General features: G+C 48.0%; 1 protein-coding gene across 4 annotated transcripts in view; it reads left to right on the forward strand.

The window, feature by feature from the left end:
- The window catches only part of SEPTIN11 (septin 11), a 53,031-nt gene that overhangs the window by 19,068 nt on the left and 11,435 nt on the right, over window positions 1-22,528 (forward strand). For all 4 annotated transcript variants that reach the window (XM_065633849.1, XM_065633846.1, XM_065633847.1 and 1 more), the window contains exons 2-7: window positions 6,566-6,680; window positions 10,337-10,532; window positions 12,678-12,864; window positions 15,097-15,258; window positions 17,040-17,136; window positions 18,925-19,093. In XM_065633849.1, coding sequence (XP_065489921.1) covers window positions 6,566-6,680; window positions 10,337-10,532; window positions 12,678-12,864; window positions 15,097-15,258; window positions 17,040-17,136; window positions 18,925-19,093 — 926 coding nt within the window. The remainder of the gene's footprint in view (window positions 1-6,565; window positions 6,681-10,336; window positions 10,533-12,677; window positions 12,865-15,096; window positions 15,259-17,039; window positions 17,137-18,924; window positions 19,094-22,528) is intronic.

Genomic DNA, 22,528 nt, shown 5'->3' on the forward strand with positions numbered 1-22,528 from the left:
GGTTCGATGGGCTGCAGGGAGCCTTTCCTTGCCAGCGTGGCAGGGGCTGTGGCTTGCAGTTGCAGGCTGCTGGCTACCAGGATATTTGACGCTAGGTGCCAGGGAGGGGGACCTTGAGCTTCCTGCCCCATGCTGTTTGTGCTGGGGGAGCTGGGCTCTGGTAGGCACAGCCTGGTTGGGCTGTAACTGGGCAGGGCCAGCTCGCTGTCCCCAGTGTCATCCTGACATTCATTTAGGGAGTTCAGTGGGGGTAAAAAGGAAACTGGGGTGTCCCTGAGCGGGAGTCTGTAACCCAGTCTTGGAGAGACAATGTTCCCTTCCCCGTCAGTTCTGGGTGTTCTTGCCTGTGCTGATGTGTGTCCAGCATCACCCAGTGTCTGCGGGTGTCCCCTCTGGGGACCCCCTGGCTTTGTCTCACTGGCAGCCTCCTTTGGCTGGTTATTCCCCAGGTCAAAACTCGTGTATCTGCAGAGCAATGCTTTGTGTGAGGAGGGGCAGCGCGAGTCCCACACCTCCCCTTCCCTCTCTGCTGCTGCCCACTGCTTTGTTGGCCAAATTGCTTCCATCCGTCCTCCCACAAAATAACCTTTTCTGCTGTCTTGATTCTCCAGGATTACAAGGAAAACCCAGCACATTCAAGGGAGCCTTGTTGTGTTCCCTGTGACCTGCGTGGTTACGGAGCGAGGGAGCCAACTGTGGCGTAACACTTGGGTTGTAGTATCGCGTTACTGGGAGCGGGGAGACCTGGCTGCTTGCCGTTGTTTTACACGTTGCTGAGGCGGGGGACTTTCTGAATGAAGGAGGCTTTATTGAGAAGCTGTGTGCTACAAAGCAGCCACAGCTGGTGCCAGCTTGATGTAGGAAGAAGGTATTTGCTGAGGTGCAGCCCCTGGGGGCACTAGCTGCCAGAGTGAGGCAGTCAGACGGTCGGTGGCAGGGTGGGAGGTATTGGCCATCCAGCCTGCCTATGGCTCTGATCGATCTTTACGGTTTGCTTGACATGCTTACCTACAAAATGACGTTTTCCAAAAGATTCTCCTCTTCCTGTTGCACAGAAAGAAGAGGAAAGGGGGGGTGGGGGTGGGGAAAGACCTCCCAGATTTCAGTAGCTTGTGGAGACATCTGCCTGAGTTTGCAGCAGCAGCATGGAGTCAGGAAGTCCCCCTCTTCTGCTGGTGGCACTGATGGTTATCCTAGCCTAAAACAACCACCCAAAAAAGTCCTTCCTCCTTTGATTAACCGATTGATTGCTATGAGCTGTTTTCTTGTGGCATGACTGCACCAGCAATGGCAAGGAGAGGAAAATAATTGTACTTTCTTCTTTTCTGCTCGTAGGATCATACTTGAGTTCCCCTGCGCAAGATTTAAGGATTAAACCATGGCTTAAGTCTGTAAGCAAAGGGAGAGAGGTTGTGTGTGCTGTTTGAAGGAACTTCAGCAGTGAGCTTGGCTCTGGCATGGGTGCTGGGAACACTTCATGTCCTGCCAGCAGGGACCCCGCTCTTGGGTTTGACAAGGGGAGAGGGTACGACAGAGCCGTCTCTTCCAAAATGCTCTTTGTTTCTGTGCTCACCGCTGTTTTCCTGAGCCACTTCTTTTGTCAGAGCAGGCTAAAGTGTCTCTGAGGTCCCTGGCTTTGGATGCAGCCTCTAAGATTACTTTAGAAACACAGGAACATGTGCCCAGTAATGGGACAAAAATGTAGCTAGCCCGAGCTGCTGACAATGATAAAAGCTTTCAGAATTTCTTAAAGGTGCCTCCAAAGTTGTATGGCCTCAAATAACTAAACACTTGCTTCATATTTGTGGTTGAGCTCAATATTTTACATACCAGCGTTTTTCCTCTCTTGGATTTGAGGCTCGTTGTTGTTTTCTTTAACTCTTTGGAGGCCATGTGAAAGTGACCCCCAGCTGCCAGGAGCAGTGGGACAGGGGGCCCCAAAGGGGGAATATTTTGCCAGCGGTTTGAAAGCTCAGCCAGGAGCTTGCTTGGTTGAAGGAATGGCAGTCATCGCGGTTTGGACCGGGACAATAAATGCAGGTATCCTTGCGGACCCTCTCTCCTCAGCCTTCTGGGAGTGACGCTGGGGTTTTTTTTTAGTTCTACCTGGGAGGAGAGCAACTGCAGTTTATGTCAGATCAGCTACCAGACACCTTCTGAAGCATAAAGGCATAGCTCTGCTTTGTGCAGACCCTGGAGAAGTGACGCATTTCTAATCCCGAGACCCTCCTTTATATCCATCTCCCCGTCTGCACACAGGCAATACTGTTGCTGACTCCAATAAGGAAAATAAGTTTGTTTCCCCTTATTCCTACTAGCGCTGCCAAGCCACTGTGGCTTAGGAGGAATGAGCTGATTCTGTCCTTGCACGTGCAACGTCAGCCAAATAGTTTTATGAAGCTTTGCTGAATTACATCCAGGCAAACCCTCTGGTTGCTGCAGAGCATCCGTTACAGCATTGCTTGACCTACAAAACCGTTGTCGCCAGGAGCCATGTAGGAAGAAAACCAGATCTGAAGTAGCGTTAACAGGGCTCTGAAATTGCAAACCCTTTCTTGTCTTCACAAGGATTTTTTTTTTTTTCCTTTTAAATTTTACCCTTAAAACTAAGAGTGCTGGGCCATGGGATCCTGGTTATTTATCTTTTTGTAGTGATGGTATAACACATAGTAGACCCTGTGCCTCTGGAGGCCCGTCTCTGCTTTACTCACCCTTTCTCTTCTCCCGCTAGAGTTAAAACTGGCAGCTGCGGTAACGGCATCGGAATGATTGTTGTTGACCCAAGAAATATCAACTGTGGGATGCATTGCAGGTCACTCTGTAAAGAAAAGTGATCAGGATCTTTCACAATAAACAGACATTTATTTATTCATGTTACTCTATAGTTTTTGTAGGGTTAGGATACAATTCTGGAGGTTTAGAATTGCTTCACATACCATCCCCATGACCAGGAAGCAGGAGGCAAGATTTGCCATATAATTTGGGGTTCTATAAAGGAGATGCAAGTGTGTCACAGGAAAGAGTTTAAAAATTCAGACTGTTCCTGGAGTGTGTTAAACTCTGACAGATGAGAATGTCCAGACTCCCAAGTCTAGCAGCATATCTGGTGCAAATTGGCTGACGTCTATAGGAGTCTGTGGAACTGCAGTTTTACCAAGGCTGATCTTGTCCATCGCTCCTGAAGCTGTGAGCAAGGAGGGGTGCTTGGCAAACGGTTGTTCCTTTAGCATGCTTGCAAGAGGTCAGCTCTTCCAGATTCAGTGACTTGTTTGTGCATTAATAAGGCATGTCTTAGGACTGTGTTACTGGCAGTGACAGCAGAGGAGTTGTTTTAGTCCAGGAGTATATTTATGTGCAGTACAGGAGAGAGGGAGGAGTTGTGCTCAACGTGCTCAGCCCTCTTAATCTTTTGAGGGGGAAAAATGAGGAATTCCCTTGGGAAGAAGGCAGTGAGGCAGGGTAATAACATGCGTTTCAGCTCAGGGTGAAGTACCTGGGCAGCACGGCTGCCTTCCTCTGGAAGAAGAGACCGAGGGCAGGAGGAATAAATCAGTGGGGAGCACGCAGTGGCTCTGGGCTTGTCTCTGGAGGGCAGGAGCCTTTGCCTATGTCACCTTGGAGCATTCTTCAGCTGGAGGCACCCAGTTCACCGGGGGATGACTCACTTGAGATGGAAACTGAGCCCACTGGCTCTTCCCATGAGCTTGTCACAGCGATTCACAGCCAGAGCAGTGTGGCCATCTGATTTAGTATCCCATTGTTTTTAAAACACTTCTGTTTTGCCAGACTGAATGCATGAATCACTTGCCTGTTCTGCTAATTATACACTGAGCAATCATGCTTGTTGCTCTCCAGCAGAGGCTTTTTTCTGTGTTGATAAAACCTGAGCTCATGAGCTGCTCCTGAGTTTTCAGTGATTTCAGTCCTTGCCTACCCTGCCCAGGCAGCCTGAGGGCTGGACACTGCAGCGAGGTCAAGCTAATAAACCCAGAACTGCCTATTCTGATGAAATGAGGCTAACTGGTAAGATTGTCCATTGTGGTTTTGTTTTGCCATCCTTGGCAGACCTGTGCCTTGGCTGAAGGGGCCACGTAGTGTCATGGGGGGTCCTGCAGCTTCCAGCCTGCTGTCCAGACCTCTGCCGTGGGGGAGCAGAGACAGGCACAGTGTCAGCATCCCCGTGCTTACTGAGGGGGCAGTAAGCTGGCCCCTTGGTGGTCAGAGCGAGAGCAGAGGCCTGGCTGCAGCAGTAGGAGATAACATGGTGTGCATCCCTCCCTTTCATCCTCCTCCTCCTCAGAGAAGGGCAACCCGTGTCTCCTCAAACAAGCGCTACCTCTGCAAGTCCACCTCCATGCCCTGGAACTGGCTGTAATGCTGCACAATGCTTTCATTTGTGTGTGGATATTTATAAACTCTAGTCTCTGGCTCACCTGCCTTATCCCAAATGCATGTCTGTGATACTTGTGCAGAAATGCACATATTTTCTGTATCCACCCAAGGAGATGTGCTGCAGTCTGGGGAGCACTAAGGAGGTGGAGACACTTGGGTTTGCCTTTCACCTCTGCCTGTGTCTTGGGCTTCTGAGCTCTTCATGAGGGTTTCGGTGTTTTGGGCAGATACCCAACTACACTTCTGCCTCCTGTTATGTGGCACAGTGTGTGGAAAAATATGTGCCATTAAAAACTGTAGAAAGACTGGCTTTGGTGTTTTTTCTGTTGATGTTTGCCACTTGCACAAAAAAAAGAGGGAGGAACCAAACCCAAAAACCTGTGCAGCAAAAAATAACTGACACAGATGCAAGAGATGAGTCTAACTTCTGTTCCTGCTGAGTAACTGATGATGAGGCAGTACTTGCTTTCCCAAAATATATCAGGGAAAGAGATACTGGTGCTGTGCTGACATGTTCAACACCCAGCACTTTCTGTGAAGCCTGTGAGTCATGGGCACCTATTGCTTTCTGGGGTCTGCTCTGAGCTCCCTTAATCACAAATCCAAGCCCACTGGAGTTTTAAAAATACTAACTTAACGAATATTTTATTTAACCCATTGACATCGCGAATGAATCCCAGAGCGTCCTCCCATTGCCTAGGGCTTTTCCAGAAAATTACTGTTGCAGGTAAATGAGGTGGTGATCTTTTGTTTTGTGTTGTGTTTTGATGTGTGTGGGTTTTTGTGGTGGTGTTGTTGTGGTTGTTTTTGTTGTGGTGGTGTTTGGTGGTTTTCGTTTGGTTCATTTGCTTGTTTTTTACCCTAAGTGAAGAGGGGTGGCATGCCTTTAATCACCTTAAGCTCCTGTGGTACGGTGCTGGTGAATATCCTTCCAGTACCGCGGAGGGATGGAGGTGAACAGTCTCGTGTACTGACCTTAAGCCTTCAGGCAAGCCTGGTTCATATGTTAAGACAAGGCTCAAGTGTCTAGTACGGGTGTCAAGCTGCATGTGCCAGAATGGCAGGAAGGAGCCCTTTGCCCCTGCTCCATTTCTCTTAGCTATGGTGATGGCACACACTCAGGCATTTTTCTTTTACATCTTGCCTTTCATAAAGAATTTCTGTATGTATTTTTAAATTGTCTGAGTGGTATTCTCCTCAACGCTCATCCCAGATGTAATTTATTTTTTCCTGCAGACCATGGCTGCTCTGTATGTGCTGAGGAGGGAAGTGGGGATGCTCAGGAGTCGTGCAGGGAGCGGGAAGTCCTCCTCCGCTTTTGATTCTTTTTTTAATGTGTGGTGTCTTTTTCCATATCTAGCCCAAAGCCCAATGGTTTTGTGGAAAAGAAGTTGGTGCTTCTGGCGTCTCTAAAGCAGGCTGAGGCTGCCCACGGCTGGAATTTAGCCGAGCAGTGCAGGCTAGGTGGAGGGACTTTGCTGAAAATGTTTGGGTTTGGAGAAAGGCTAGTATCTGAACTGAAAGACAGCAACCTTCTGGAGAAACATGTGTGAAGTAACAGCAGAGCTGCTGTAGGGCTATCAAGGTGGGGTTCGGTTTGGTGGTTTTTTTTAGTTGGTGCTCAGGATGTTGGCATAACTGATTTGCCAGGGAAAAGATAACCAGGCTGGCTTCTTGTATGGACCTCTGTGTGAGTTACTGTACAGCCGTTGTGGAGAAAGGAGAGCGTGGCAGATTTCTGCCATCAAGCTGTGCAGCGGCCATGGAGGAGGCAGACTTGGCTGCTTCACCGATTAAACGGGAACCGGTCTGCTCGCAGCCACCGCCGTGTTTCACTCTGTCTCCTCCAGGTGTCTGCCTAAAAAGTCTTCAGGTAACCTTGGCAATATGTGATGCTGACACCTCAAAACCAGTGTCTGGGTGTTGGCAATTTGCTATAGAATCATGGTTCATTGGTCACAGGCATGGAGAAGCAGTCTGGTGGTGTGTCTGGGGTTGAGGATGTTTTAGCTCCTGAGTCCCACAGCGGAGAGCTGGATGGAAGTTAAAGGAGAACGTGTTTGGGAAGTAGACCCAGAAAGATCCTGTGTCCTCACAGAGTTCTGACAGGACTAGGCACAGCCGCCTTCTTCTGTTGGAACCCTGTTAAACGCCTTTCTCCTTGCTCTTACAGAGCGATGACCTTAGGAACCTGTCCCTCTCTGGCCATGTGGGCTTTGACAGCCTCCCCGATCAGCTGGTCAACAAGTCGACGTCACAGGGCTTCTGCTTCAACATCCTCTGCGTGGGTAAGTGCTCCCGAGCTGCTGGGCGGTCAGCTCGTGTCCACAAATTCGCACCTTCTCCCACCTGCGAAGGGTCGGATCTGAGCCACTGGGGACGGTAGTTGCAGGGAAGTGATAGTTTCTTCTGTGAGCTGCTCCAGGGTAAGATCTGGTATCCTTCTCCTTTTTTCTATGCCATCCTCTCAGTCAACACATGGAAACTTCTAGGTGTTAAAAATCTACCCTTTTGATGATCATGTGGTTCTGCTTTCATCAAGGGCTGCCCATAGGGAAACTGAGCTGACTTGGGAACTAAATGTATTTTTAAAAGAATGTTAAGTTAAATCTGTCTTTCTCAGAGTTGAGTGCAGAGGCTGTTTCTCAAAAAACTGCGTTCCTTCCCTTCCAGGCTTCGCCTGCCTATCTTGTTATATTCTTAGTTTTTCCAGCTGGAAACAGTGCCATTTTTAGTCTCCAAATGATGTACTTGGGAACAAAGCCTGTCACCTGTTCTCTGCTGTATTTAATATGGGTGCTGCAAGTTGGTTTTATAGCCTGAGTTATTGTGTCCCAAGTTTTTCAGAGGTGAAATATGGAGAGAGAACTCCTACTCTCGGCTATAGAGAGATATGTGCCGTCTTGGCACTTGATGGCTACTAGGCAATTGGAAATCCATTGCTCAGCCCCAGGGAGCTGTGTGCCAAACCAGCTCTGAGCTATTGGTGGACCTTTTCAAGATGCCCCCAGAATGTGGTTCTGGAAATGGACAAAAATGGTGGGTTTTACTGTTAGTTTGGCAGAGCAGTCTGCAAACATCATCTTTCCATCCATAGTTCATTTAAGCCCTTAAGAAGGGAGTATTGTCCCTTCTAATTAGTTATATTAGTTAGCTGGAAAAAAACACAACCCTCTGGCTGTGCTTTTCTGAGAATTCGTCTGCAGTGCAGGGTGAGCCATCTGAAAAGAAATCTGATGAGCAGACTAGACTCCTCTCCATATCCTTGTGTGTCAAAGAACGAGATAAGGAGAATAGTTCTGCACGCTCCAGCTACCAACCGTTCCGTGATTCTCCTAGCAGCATGAAACCGCTTAAAATTCAGCAGGGAGCATCTGATTGGCAGGCAGCTCTTTGATCAAAATGGCATATGTTAGGTGCCTTTTTCTCTTACAGTAAATATTCCTCCCTTAACATGACTTGATATGTCTCCATGAACATAGCAATTTGGTCCAACTCTCTTGTGAAATGTGCTGATCGACCGTTTTTAGCCCCAGATCAAAATTTCACACAAATTGGTGCAGTTGTCCAAGGAACAGGGATCTCCCCCTTGAAAATGCAACTTTGGGAATTCTGTTTTGAGAAATGACACAGTCGGCTTTGACGTGGCAAGGTGAGGCTTTTAATTGTGGCATGCATGGGTAAAACGCTGCAAAGCCCATGTAGCACAGCGTGCAGCAGCGCTGTGTTCACACCAGGAGCTCGCTCAGATATGTAGCTTCAGAGATTAATAGTCTGTGCCATCAGTTTAGGACTGATCTTTTTCATGTGGGTTCTGTTCTGTGTGGGCTTAGATTTTGAACTATCATGTCCTGTATACTTTCTGTTGTCTTCCTCTTGCATTTGTTTGGTTTTTTTTTTAAAGCTTACTTTATGTCCTGAAGCTTCCCAGGGTAAGAATGCTGCGACAAGCATATCTGCTCGATTATTTTACTGGGCTTGTAAGGAGTCGCTGGCCTTCCAGAGCCTAGCATAAAAATGGTCAAAGCCAGAAAAATGAACTGTCAAGTATCACAGAGCAACAGGCAGTAGCTGAGTACTGGGATTTGTTTCTGTAGACACAAATACTTACATGGCTCTCTGAGGGTCTTCTAAGTGTGGGGTTTGTGTACTCTGGGAGACTCTGATGCTAGGAGAGCTGTGTACAGCCCAGAGAGACGCTTCAGGGCAACTTCAGATGCAGGCTCCCCTCTCCCACCTGGTTTCTTTTTTTTTTTTGCATTCCTTTTCTATTATTCATTTCTGCTTAACGTTTTGGGGTGTTAGAGAGGCTGGGCTAGGACCCCCTCACAAGGCAGAGCTGCGAACGCCAGTGCTGCACGCTGCGGTCCAGGATGTCTGTCCTGGATCCCGGCTTCTCTCTGTTGGAGTGACCTCAGGACGTTGCCTCAGCTCACCTCCTGCTCAGAGCACGGGTACCATAGCAATTTGAGTGTCATCGCAAAGCAAACACTTTTGACTTAAAAATGGGATTTAGGCTAATGCTTTCATCCACGTTACTAATTGCACTGGGGATTAGTGAACCTGTAATAGTTTTAAAAGTTGGCATTTAAGCAGTGTGCTGGTTTAGATTTTTAGAATGCTTTTTACGTATTTCTCTGTCTCAAATTTTCATTGCCCAAGTTTCATTATGTGTGTTTTTGTTTCTCTTGAAAAAGAAACAGAGGTGGAAAAATAAAAGCATAAAACCTGGCGAGAATCGGTTAGCTCCTTGGTAATCAAACTCGGAGTTGAGAGAATTAACAGTTTGCTTCTATAAAGAAAGTCATATCCGAACTAGGACTTAATTCTCTTTTTAATAGTGTAGGTTAAGTATTTTCGGACTAAGAACAGTAGCTTGCTGTCCTGAATACATGTGGCTTGCAGGGTCAGGAGGCTGCGCTCTTCATGCCATCAAACAGGAGGAAGCCTGCACCACCGGTCAGGTCATACCAATGTAAAAACCACAGGCTACAGCTGAAGACTGCTAGAAGCAAATGCTTTCATGGGAAAGGAATGATTATTTGTCTCTCTTGCCCTGCCAGTGTAACAAGTCCAGTCATTGGCTTCTACCAGCAGCAGGCATTGCTGGTTCATCACAGGAGGAGTTCTTTCTGTCTCTGAGTAGGGAGGCTCACTTGGCAAATGTTAAAGTAACTGTTCTTAAAACTGTTTGTTTGTGTGGGTTTTTTTGTTTTTGTTTTCTTCAGCTTGGTACCTTCACTTCAGGGAGTCTCATAAGCCTCAGCCCATCCTCTCCTATTCCTCCTTTTCCCATGGGAGATGTTAACAGTATTATTACTGGAGAAGACTTTGTGCCTCTTTTTGTGTGCAAAATTATTCCCTTTCCTTCCCCAAAGTAATGAAAAGTCCCTGAGGTCGGTGGTGCTGTGATCTCTGATGCCCCATTCTCTGTCCTTGCCTGTGTGTGTGCTACATCTTTAGTGAAAGCCCAGCCCACAAAGACCTTTGTTTTGTCATTCCCCGCAGAGCAGCCTGGCTCTTTGCTTGCAGGCGATGGCTTTTAGCTCTTAAGGCGTTTGGTTTATCATGATGTCTGTCTGGGTAGCAGCTTTCACCTAGCAGGGGCTCGTTGTGGACTCACATCCCCGGCTTCTGGTGCTTTATGGGCTGCGTCTGCAGAGTGTCCTGCAGAGACCCAGCCTGTGTGACCCGCAGAGGAAATTATTGCTGCTGTCACCTCCCAAAGTCTGCCAAGTCCCTGCTTTGGTGCTGGGGGATTGGTAAAGATGGGGATTCTCTCAAAAGACCTCTGTTCCTGCAGGCATTATTTTGCTTAGTTGTGTACGAGTACCCTAATTCCACTGCTGCCCAAGTGGAATAACTCCTTAGCCTGGCGAACGTGCCTGAGAACGAGATGAGGAAAAAGAGTCGAGCCCTCCTAACGCTGCTTTTGTCTGCACAGGGGAAACTGGCATCGGCAAGTCAACGTTGATGGACACTCTGTTCAATACCAAGTTTGAAAGTGAGCCTGCGACGCACAATGAGCCTGGCGTGAGATTGAAAGCCAGGAGTTACGAGCTCCAGGAGAGTAATGTCCGTCTGAAGCTGACAATTGTCGACACGGTTGGATTTGGTGATCAAATTAACAAAGATGACAGGTAAACCTATTTCTGCCAGGAGAAGGAATTGTCAGAAGGGCTTGATCCCATATGGGGAGCAGGGTAGGTCCCCCGCTGCTTCTGGGGGTGTTTCCTGATCCAGGTGTGGCAGCTAAAGTCTCTCATTCCACAAGAGAGGTAGAAGTGATGAACTGAAGATCAAACAGATCAACTAGGATACAAAACTGAAATTGCATTTCTGCCCTCCTTGTGTCTGTACAGCATAGTGTAAGTCTCTGCTTGAATTGAAACATGTAAGTGTGTGCAAGCATGAGTTCAAATTGCAATGCCATTGTCAGCTTTTAGGGAGCTGGAATTTGGATTATAATTCCTGGTCACATCGTCCTGCACTGTTCAAGTCCACGTGGGTTTTACTTTAACCTCGTACCTACACGCTGATTTTCATGTTGTGCGCATGAAGTAAATATTCTGGGCGGCCTATGCAATCCCTTGTGTCCATCCATATGGACATCTACTATAGTGTTAAAACCAGTCATTCTGTGATCATGGCTAATAATGTAATTAAGGCATTTTCTGTAGTTTAGAGCTATACATTCCCTCACTGCAGTAATCCCAGCTCCCTCTGGAGGGTTTTTTTGCAACTCTCTGTACCTTGCCCAGAGAGGACACGATGGCTGGCAGCATGTGTGCTGACCAGAAGCTATTGGGCCACTAGATAGATAGACAGCAAAAGCTCTTTGAAAATGCAAGCTGAAAATCCAAGTTTCCACCAAGATCAGCTTTAGTGTAGAGAGAGAGCAGGTTCTGCTTCCTGTTCCATGGGGAAAACTTGCAGATCTTAAAATACTTTACAGTTCTTTATTTCCACAAAGCTGCTTTGCTTCTTGACCTGACACCAAAATGCAACTGTTGCCCCCGCTTTGCTGCTCCTAACTAATGCTACAGAGCCAAAAATGAGAGGGGCACGTGCCACGTGTCAGACACTGCCATATGCTCTTGGGTGAGAACAAAAGCTGCTCAGAGGAGGAGCAGGTGTGCAGAGCGGGGATGCTCTGCAGCTTGTGATGCTGGGCCGCTTTGCATGTGTGGCGTTGGGCAGACCCAAAGAGCCAGCAGTTGTGGTGGGGAAGCCCCTTCGACTTGTCTCCCAGGCAGCTGGAGACAGGGTCTTTGGCCCTCACACAGTGCTGACTGTCTTCTGCTGCAGCTCTTGCTTGGTAAAGCAAGCAGGAGTCTGTTCTAGTTCAGCCAGGGTCTTGAGCAACTGCTCAAACAGCTGCACTGGCACCTGGAGCAGAGGGGCCAGAGCAAGCCTTGCTGGCTGCCTGTCAGAAGGGTGTTTCTGGAGGACTTAAACTCCTGGCAGCCTTTTTCTTCCTCACAACAGCTTTTTAATACTGCTGTGAGTCCAGTGCTCAAGGCGGTGACAGTGCCTTGATCTCAGTGCTCTCCTTTGCGGGCTTCCTTGGGCTGCAGATACTGAAAAGTTTCATTTCCAGAAGCACAGAAAATTAGTCAGACTGGGACATGTTACACTGCACCAGCATTTTCACTCCAACAAAACCATAATCCTAAAAGTCTTTTCCAACCTAAATGATTCTGTGGAACTGGTGGTGTTTAGCTTGGAGAAAAGGAGACTCAGGAGAGACCTTATCTCTACACCTACCTGAAAGGAGGTTGTAGTGCACTGGATGCTGATCTCCTTCTCCCAAGTAGCAAGTGCTTTGCTCACAGGCTTCAATTCCTGAAAAGTTCCTTTTATTCCATTGTGAATCTCTCTTCCCTCTTAAAATCACGGGATTTTGGAGAAGCTAGGATAGGTGGCAGTTTCATGTTTAAATTTATTGTATCTGATGATTCTCAATTACATGGGCAGAGCAACAGCTCAAGACTTTAATGCAGAGACAGCAAAATACATGATTGTTCTGAGTAGCAGCCTTGTGTGGTTTCCATGCACCTGAAGTCCAGGGTCTCTGCTGCTTTATCTTGCCAATGTGTCCATAATACTCACCCTGTGCACCAAGTGGAAACACACACCAGCTAAGGAGGGACTGTAGGTTGGGCAGGGAGAGTCCCAGGAGCAGCATTTATCCCCGTAATGTGCAGAGCACCCACCAAGTAACCTGTGTTGTTCCAGCAGTGAATACCTTGGTTTTCTCTCTGCCATGTCTTCTCTCTCCTCAGCTACAAGCCTATAGTAGAATATATCGATGCACAGTTTGAAGCCTATTTGCAAGAAGAGCTGAAGATCAAACGATCCCTGTTCAATTACCATGACACCAGGATTCACGCCTGCCTGTATTTCATTGCACCAACTGGACACTCTCTGAAGTCCCTGGACTTGGTCACCATGAAGAAGCTTGACAGTAAGGTACTTGCTGCCTATGTTATGACCCTCACATGGCCCTACTAGTATGTTAATGATCTTGCCACGGGCTTAGCGAAACCTGCACAAAAAAAAAAAAATACTGTGTGTTTTATCTGAGGGGGATTGCAGAGGTGCTGCGTGAAAACTTTAGTACCTTGGGCCAGCTGCTAGAATGGGTCATTCACTGGTGTTCATGTGCTGTAGTGATTTATTAAGAGTTTGGGCTCCTACGCTCTTCCAGTCCCATCTCTAGTTAGCAAACTTTGCTGTTTGCTACACAGCTATGCTGTAAAGTCAGCAGTCTGAGAGCAGGAAACGGTGCTTATGTGGATGCAGTAGGAGAGCACTGTTCTTTTTGCTTTGCTGCAGGTTAACTCAGCCAAGTTCAGTGGCAGCTTTTTGGCTGCTGAAAAAGAGGGGAAAGTGTGTTTTCCTTTTTAAATCCATAAATAAAAATGAGAGGTTGTGGTTGAGCTCTGCTAGTTCTAGCACTCAAAGGCATGGTTGCCATCTCTTTCACTTTCTCCAACAGATTAATTAGGTTGTGGTACAAAACTTGTTTGGTAAGTGTGTATGAGATGAGAAGTACATCTAAAACACTTTAGGTCATCTTACTAATTGATGAAAAAAGAAATCAAAATGCTGTGTCTGTGTGCTCTGACTGCATTGAGCTAGACACAAATAGTGACTTGATTGTCTGTGACAAATGTAGTGTTATTCTAACCATGATCTGAGAAACGAGAAGTTTCTGAATAAATAAGTTACTTGGCATGTGCTTTTTAATTTACTTTCCTGACTGGCAAGAATGGGAACTGAGCTTGGTTTAAACCATGGTGTTTTACTAGATACTTGCGAGAAGATTTCACCTCTTTTCCTTTAACCAAGGTACAAATGTAAACCATGAGTATTTAAACTGAGCTTTCTTTGTGCATCTTTGTATCATGAAAAAGCAATTTAAATCAGTCCACCTTGCACCTTCGGCTCTTTGGATCCTGATTCTGCGGAAGGTAATGGATGACAATGGTTCTTTACTTCCTGGAGTGACCTGTTGATTGGGTTTTATGCAGCAATAGATAAGGATCCCTGTTCTGTTCAACTTAAAATAGGGTTGTGGAGATTTACCCAAAATGAGCTAATTGGCATTCATATTCTGTCTTTGGCAACGGTGGATATAATAACTCTAGGCCATCCTCCAAACAGAATTATGTGATAGAACAGGATTTTCAAATATTGTAGTTAAAATCCCTTCATGTAGGTCGATATCGACATCTTCCTTCCTAAAATTTCTGTGTGCTGCTGCAGGGGAAAGCGAGGAAAAAGCAAGCCCTGCAAGATCAAAAGCAGAAAGTCTCTATCTAGAGAGAGGAGAAAGGAAAAGCAAGCAGGATTCCTCCTCCTAATGCATTCTTGTTGTCTCCAGCAAAGCAGAGGCTTGTGGGGTGCTCACTGTGCATCGATCCGTTCAGCTGCGCAGAGGGTGCCGTGCTCTCTCCCCTTGGCTCCTCTGTTATTGCTGTTTGCCATTCTGCTGCCGATGCTGCGAACAGCCTGTCTGGGCGAGAGAGTTGGTAGCTTATCTTTAATTTCCATGTTAAACCACGTCATGCCATGTTCTTGGACGATTGTGTTAGGGCTGTGCAGGGATAAATCAACCCCAGTCCTGCAGTACAGCGGTGTGTGGGAGTGTGTGAGGGCCGGGAGGTGAGGGATACATCCCGTGTTACTGCCAGCTCCCATCCTGTGCATCACCTGGTCGGATATATGGACCATCTGCTTCCCCCTCCAGCGGGGCAGCAGCACCCGGGTGTCCCTGATGCGAGCACCCACGAGAAGCTGTTGTCTGAGCACGTTGCTTGCAGTAGTGCAGCCTGCTGTGGCGGGGAGGAGAAGTGCCTGGATGGTAATTTCCTTTTTTTGGAACAGCTTGTAATAATTTATGACAGCTTTTCCTGTCCAGCCAATTCGGATGAGGAGAGGAATATGAAAGGACAGGAAATAGCATGTTGCCAAGTTGCATTTGACTTCTTTTTAAGGCCGTGACTGCTGCTGCCTGCAAATTCTGTTTAAGGTGCGGCGGTTGCTGTCAGCAGCCCCAGGGAAGGTCTTGAGCTGGGGTGGGCACTGGCTGGTGGCCCTTCTGGGGCTGTTGCCACAGGCTGCATGCTGCTCTTCATCCTGTCCCAGCGATCCAACATGTACAGTCCTATATGTGGAGGTGCTGTCTTTGTCTTGCAGGTGAACATCATCCCCATCATTGCCAAGGCTGACACCATTGCCAAAAACGAGTTGCACAAGTTCAAGAGTAAAATCATGAGCGAGCTGGTCAGCAACGGTGTCCAGATCTACCAGTTCCCGACAGATGAAGAGACGGTGGCTGAGATAAATGCCACGATGAGTGTATGTTTTTTGCGGGGCTTTTCTTTGCCTTTGATCGTGTGGGCTCATCCCTGAAGGAAGGACACATTGTGCCATGTTTCTTTTGGCTTTAAAACACTGATACAAGTACAGAAATCAGGCCGACTGGAAGGCTTTTGGAGCTGGACATACCTGGCAAATGTGGGCTGCCTGGTCCGACACACTTCATTGTCTGACAAACAATTCCTCTCTGAGGGTTTTTTCACATCCTTCCCCTATTTCAGTATTCCCACCTCGGGAAAGGAAGAGGATGGGAGGCAGAGCCCTGGAGCAGTCAGGGCAGAGGGCTGGGGTCTGGGTTTCCGGGCGCAAATGACCCCTTGGTGCTTAGTGGGGGGTGATTCACTTCTGCCTTTGTTTTGCTTTCCGGTGAGAGCGGGGGCACTGTCTATGCTTCCAGTTCTCGGCAAAGCCGATGACCATCAGCGGCAAGGGCTCTGGCTTGTGCCTCCTTCCTCTTCCTCTAGCGATAGGCGTGGGGATTGATGGCAAACAGGACTGGGGTAGAACAAATGTTTCACTAACAGTTGGGTTTACAGAGGGGAAAAAACTCTTTCCCATGGGGCTGACTTGGAGTGGGGGGCAAGAACCTGAGCTCAGGGATTTTGGCAGTGATGTGTGTTACAGCAGTGCTCAGAGGGCTCTTTGGCTTTAGCGGGGCATGTAACACCCAAGAGGACAAACCAGCCCCAAAGCAAGTGCACTCAAAAGCACATGCAAGTACAAGGTTGAGCTATCTGCATTTTGCAGAGAACGGAGGCATCAAGATCAAGACACTTTCTTGCAACTTGAAGGTTTTCTGAGCTTCCCTGCACAACTCCTTGTAGATGGGCAGTTGTCGTATCCAGCTGGATATCAGACCCTCTCTGAACCTCTGTGTGTTCTCCCTCTTTTCCCTGTGTCGTGTTCTGATCAGGAAGAAGCTGGCGCGGCGAAGGGACGTGCCTCTGCCAGGCCATTGCGTGCAGCGTGTTTTGCCTTCCTGCAGAGCAGCCTGGCCGCTGGGGAACTCCTTTGCCAGTTTAATCACATCCACTCCCTTTAATCACATCTGTTCTTCCCCTCCCACCCAGCCTGTCACCACAGCTTGGCTGACACGGCACCAGCTCCCAGAGCTTGTGCCCGGCCCTTTGTGCCGCTGTTGAAGCGGGGAGAGCCCGGCAGCGGTGGGCTGGTGGCGGGGGCTCGCGTGATCCAGGCAGCAGCCGCGCTGCTGGGAGCAGACCCCTGATTGTCACCACCGCACCCGTGGAGAACCAGGGCGTAGCGGAGCTCGGTGACTCAGACGCGTCAATGCAGGGCTGGGGCGACTCAGCTCTTCTCCTTGCTCGCAGCTTTGCTGTTTTTAAGAGGAAGCATTCACAGTTATTTCTAGCAGCAGAAACCCCCTGCGTTTTTAGCCTACCTTCCTTGGAGGATGTACTTTTCTTTTTTTGTTGTTTGGCAGTTATTTTTCCTTCAGTGTTCAAATTCATTTCCAGTTTGTAAGACTTCTGTGCCTAAGATAATAATGATTTGTAATTACATGTAAAAGATGTATATCTCATGTACTTTTAGGACTGTAGAATTTTGGACTCTTAAGTTTGAGCAGCTTTCTCATTCAGACCATCCTGTTGGTCTTTCTAAAACATCAGATGAATTGCAAAGGCACTTAAGCAACTTAAATCCAGCACAACTGCCACAGTAAACAGCTTTCTTCAGAAACAATCCCTGGCAAGGCAACAAAGGAAATCCCTAACATCATTGTCCTTTTCCTTTTGTAGGTCCACCTTCCTTTTGCTGTAGTTGGCAGCACTGAAGAAGTGAAGATTGGCAATAAGATGGCAAAGGCCAGGCAGTACCCTTGGGGTGTTGTGCAGGGTATGTTACTGAGAGCACAAATAAGTCCTTGTCATCCTGTCTCACTCTGAAAGGTGCATTGATCTCTGGATGGTCCTTATCAGAATCTGTCTTAAGAAATCAAGATACCAGCTCTAAGACTTCTTAAAATCAGGGCTTTGCAACCTAGATTTAGGCATGGAGGGGATTCGTAGGGGGATAGTGGTGTCAACCTTGCCAATTGCTTTGGGAAAGAGCAGGGTAACATTACTAGATGTTAAATAACTGGCTTGGAAAACAACAATTGCCATTCTCTGTTCCTTATGCTTTTCTGCCAGCAAAAAAAAGCATGAACAATGGGGAAGGCTTTGGTGGCTGAATGGTTAGGTTTGGACCTTGCACTCGAGCCTGAATGCAGACATGTAGCTGGGGGATTTTCCAGGGAGGTCAGCAGTGCTCTGCCCTTTCATTTCAGAGTGAGAGCAGAGCTAACTCGACACTGACTGCTTCAGTGTGTCTTGTCCTGGTATCCTAAACTGCGGACATACAGCTTAGGTGTGTAGTGCCACATAAAGTCAACCAAAACCTCCTTCCTGTTGGAGAGCTGAGTTTGGCTGGGACTGTGTTTGTAGCCCAGGCCGCACCAAAGCTGCCAGAGAGAGAGCTGGTCTTTGCTTTCCCAACCAGCACTGGGAAATACTGGGTTGTGACTGGGGTGGTCTGCTTGTGGCTTCAGCTGCATATCCAGTTGGAGAATGGCCCAGCAAGCTGCAGGGGACCATCCACAGGGCAATTCTGCAAAACTCGCCCAGTTATTGTGTTACTCACAGTAATACAAGCTGACCCTAAAGCAGCTTCAGACCAAGTGTCTTTAGCTATGCACACCAGAGGATAATACTGGTAATAACTCACAATTAGGAAAGAAGTTTAAGTTTGGAGATTGTTTGACTTGACACATATCCTGCTGGGTTCTTGCTGATCCCAGGAAACTGGGGACCAGACAGTCAAAGAGAAGTAGTTGGGTAGCAGAGACTTTGAACATCTGGCCCTCTCCCCTGAGACAGCTGCTCTGGTCTGAAGGGGAGCAGCTGGGGAGCGTTGCTGGCTCCCCGGAGGTTTGCTGCACAGATGCCTGCTGCTTGCTGTCGCATCCTAAAAAGAGAACCTCCACCCCTTGTGGAAGCATGCCCGAGCTGTTTGCCAGCACTGAAGCGTGCAGCCCTCTGGCCACATGGGCTGAACAGCTTGCTCGCCCAGGGGCTGACCGTGGTGCACTGGACCCTCTTCTGAATAGAAGTTGTTATGGGAAGCCATGTTATACTCTGTGCTGCCTCCCTTTGGTGCCAGGAGCACGGGTTTAGGGATCCTTCGTGAGGTTCACTGATATGGAAAGGGTACAGTGTCTCTGGTGGGGTCTTCTCATAACCTTTGCTTTCACCACTGCCACCAGCTGAGACTTCATTGCCTGCCCGGGCCCCTGTGGGTGATGCGGATTTAGAGTGGATTTGAGTGGGAAGTGAAATCCTGTGTGCAAATGGATCATCGCTTTGCTGGTGCAGAACTGCACAGAGAGATGGGAGCTCTGTGACAGATGGGAAACGCAGAGATCTTGCAAATCCCATGAAAGGCCTTGAAATGATGCCCATGATTTGGTGTGAGATGGCTTCACCCCCCATTCAGCAAGGCACTTTGGTGCAGGCTGACTTGGAGTGCTGCTTGTGTGCCTGAAGAGCTCTCAGGCTTGTTAAACTGGGGCTTGGGTCCCGGGAAAGGAGGGACCCAGATCCTGGACTTAATGTTCTCTCTATGGATGGTCTGTCTTGTTTGCAGTTGAAAATGAAAATCACTGTGACTTTGTGAAGCTGCGGGAGATGCTAATCCGAGTGAACATGGAAGACTTGAGAGAGCAGACGCACACCCGACACTACGAGCTGTACAGGCGCTGTAAACTTGAAGAGATGGGATTCAAGGACACGGATCCGGACAGCAAGCCGTTCAGGTAGCAAAGCATAACTCAGGCCTCGTACAGACAGAGTTGGTGGTCTTGAGGTTGCCCATGTTTGCAAGAACCAGTGAGGGAATAGCCATGGTCACTTAGAGCAGCTGAGATCTAAAATGTGGCCAGGGAGCCGCATTGTGCAATGCAGTCTTCTGCAAGGCACTCTTGGCTTCAGCTTTGTGCAGCAGAAACACAGGAAAAGCCTGAGTGGTTGAGAAAGCAAATTCTTGCTTCAACATTTTGAAAATGTCTGCAACCCTGCAGGAAGGCCACACAGGCTTCTTAGAGCTTGCAAATGTCTCCGGGAAGCTTCAAGGTGCTGTGTTTTGAGGACAGAATACGACCCATCTCAGATGAGCTTGGAAAGCCTAGGAGGAATAAGGACATGTGTGCAGATCTGTCTACACCCTGTTGCTTAAGTTGCATTGGTTTTCTTTGCAACCTTCCCTGGGCATCCTTTGGTCTGCCATGTGAAATATAACCTGCTGGCCCTCACTCACAGCACCTTTCGGTCTATCTCCTACCTGTTATCTGCCAGCCAGTACTAAAAAGTGTCTAAAGGATTGATTTGTAAATGCTCCTGATGTCACTCAGTGTGGAGAGCAGCTCCTCGCTGGGCTTTTCAGAATTAATTTGCTGGCCGTGTTTGAAACTGTCCATTGCTCTCCATGGCCAAGAGGCTACTGTGATGCAGAGCCTGCCATGGGGATTGCTGTGGTTACTGGTTTCTTTGTGTCCTCAGCATCATGGAAGGGTTAACATTGTTACTGATTTGTCGTTTTTTCCGAGCTGGGATAATCTCAGTTTGGGATTGAGAAGTTTGTTTATATTTTTTATCTCTGTCCTTGCTCTTGCTTTTTCAAAAGCTGTGAACTGTCTAGTATCTTCAGTGAAGTTTATGCTCATCTTCTTACTGGTAGTACTGCGAGTTTTGCAGAGACTTGAGTGAGTCAGATGAATTGAGAGTTTGTTCTTCCCTTCATGAACACCTCCCTGACACCTTTTTATGCCCTTGGAGGTGGGCAGGCTTGGAGATGGTCAGGAAATGCTTTAGCGCCCCCTTTTCTCCAGTGCAGACTCAACTGTGTTTTGCTTGTTTTGCTACAGGTCAGGGCCACGTAGAATTGCTGTGTGTCTCCATGCTGAGATGAAGGAGACTTATACGTTGAGGTATAACTGGTTATCAAAGGGGAGATCCTGGGATAAATGTTCCTGTTGACCCTCTTAGAGCTTTTCACAGCTGGTCCAAGGTGCACTGTGAAGAGGTTTGGCTTCTTACTAAATACAGGGTTTATACTGTCTGACAGCTTCATTGGTCAGAAGCCCAAGTCATTAGCCAGGGACAACAGCTGTGTGGGAATTCGGGAGGGAGTGTTTGTTTTCTCCTTTCATTTCCTGTTTCTCATTCCTCCCCAACTTTTCCCCAATAATTGCACTGGCTTCCTTAGCAGCATCCCACGCTCCTTGCTGCCCCAGGGGAAGGGAGTCAATTACACGTGCATCAGCGTGGGTTTACCCTCATAACACACATGCACGTCAGGAGTTGTTGTGCCATTCCCTGAGATGGCAGCCACGCCACTGGCCTGCATGGATCACCATGGATGTGGTTCATCTCTGGTCCTCAACAGAGAAAAGCTGGGTAGGATCCACAGCAGAAGGCAGATTGGGTGCCTCGTGCTCCTGTTTCTGGATAACAGCACTCCATGGGGAGCCGAGCGACGCCTGTGCCACGACAGAGTTCCCATCAGTTCAGGGTTTTATTTGTGACTTGCTGAGATTACGCAGCTGCATTTCTTCTGCAGCACAAGAACTCTGCTGGAGTCAGTCGAGCCCAGTTCTGTCACTAAGCCCAAATGTGCAGCTTTATTGGATTTCCTTTCTGGAGAGCAGTGGCTTAAGATGGGCTCAGCCCTTCCCTTTGAGGAATCTGAGGAATTTCCATTGCTTCCTGTACGCGAGGCCTCTTTTGACCAAACTATAAGTAGAAAGGAAATGAAAATGTACAGAATTTCTCCATCTGGTACGTGCTAGTTCAGAGCAGTTCACTTGGGTGCCTCCTCCCTCCAATAAACAAACCAACCCCATGAACCCAAGCTGTTTGGCTGAGGCCAATGTATATCTGAAATGAGGAGAACAGTAGGTTTGATTCTTTCTGTTCTTTCTTCTGTGACCAGGGATGAAAAGCCTTTTTCCCCCCTCCTCAGCCAGTTTGCCTTAGCCAGGAGCAGGATGCATTTTGTGAATCTTGGAGTGAGCTGGGGAAAAGAGCCCAGCAAACCATTGGTGCTGGGTGGGCGCTTGCACAAGGTGTAGAAAGGGGAGGCTGGCCATAGTTGGGAGATTGGTCTTGCTGGCAGAGTCCCCATCGCTTGTCCAAGCTGCGGAGGGAGCACCAGTTCCCTGCGGGCATCTGGTGCGTGAAATGGGGTCCTCTGTCACACAGAGCCCCTGCTGCTCTCCTGTGTGTGGTGTGGACTGGCTTCTCTGCTGCTCTGGTTCATTTCCTCAAAATATTTTGTTGTTTTTCTTGAGGAAAATTACTTGCAAGGGCATCCTTCAGTGTGTGGGTGTGAGTGTGTGTTAGGGAATCAAGTTACTCTTGTAATCGAGGTTCATATGTTTGTGTACTTAAGAAGCAAATTCCCTTGTTATCTTTGTCTGTGAGAAGCTGTAGGAATCCCAGTTGGTTTGGACTGTTATTCCTTGGGGCTGTAAATGTGGGGTTTTTTCATATGTAGCCTGGAGTTGCTGGGCCAGTTTCTCTGAGAACTTTGCTTCTCTGGAAGTCAGAGTCACTTCAGTAGAGAATTAAGCTTGCTGGTTTTAGGTTAGTGCTAAATTTTTTAAGCTTGAAGCTGGGATTAAGGTTGAACCTGGGACAATTGAACAGCAAGCCCCCTCCACCCTCGCTTTTGCTAGTCTTTTCCTGCTTGTGCATCACCCGGTGTTGTGGTTTTGGAAATGCGCTTTGTGAGAAATGGTTTGCGATGCAGGATGCGATTGGCAGTGCACGGAGCTGGCCGCGTCAGTCCGCGGGACTCTGCTGCTCCCTAGGACGGTGTGTCACTAACTGCAGGTTCGGTTTGTGCTCGCTGAGCACTGAAGGCTCAGCTGCCCTCTGGGTTTTGCTAGGCTCTAGCCAGACCTTTCAGAAGGCTTTCTAAATTTCCATATCAGTGTCCGCAGTTAGAGAATTAAATCCAAGACTAAAATGTAGGTAGGTTTTGACTGGAGTCTCTTGATTTCTGTCTGCAGTGACTGGTCTGATTCTTGACTTAGTTCAGAATCCAAAGATGCCTCTTGTCCTGTTCCCGCACAAAAAGATTTTTGTCACTTTTACAATAAGCATTTCTGGTTCCATGTGTGGGAAGCCGGTGTGTTCAGCTGGAATTGTGTGATTCCTGCAGGGTGGCCAGTGTTGAGGCAGCCTGTCTG

Source organism: Caloenas nicobarica, chromosome 4, assembly GCF_036013445.1.
Source record: "Caloenas nicobarica isolate bCalNic1 chromosome 4, bCalNic1.hap1, whole genome shotgun sequence".
NCBI classification, from domain to species: domain Eukaryota; kingdom Metazoa; phylum Chordata; class Aves; order Columbiformes; family Columbidae; genus Caloenas; species Caloenas nicobarica.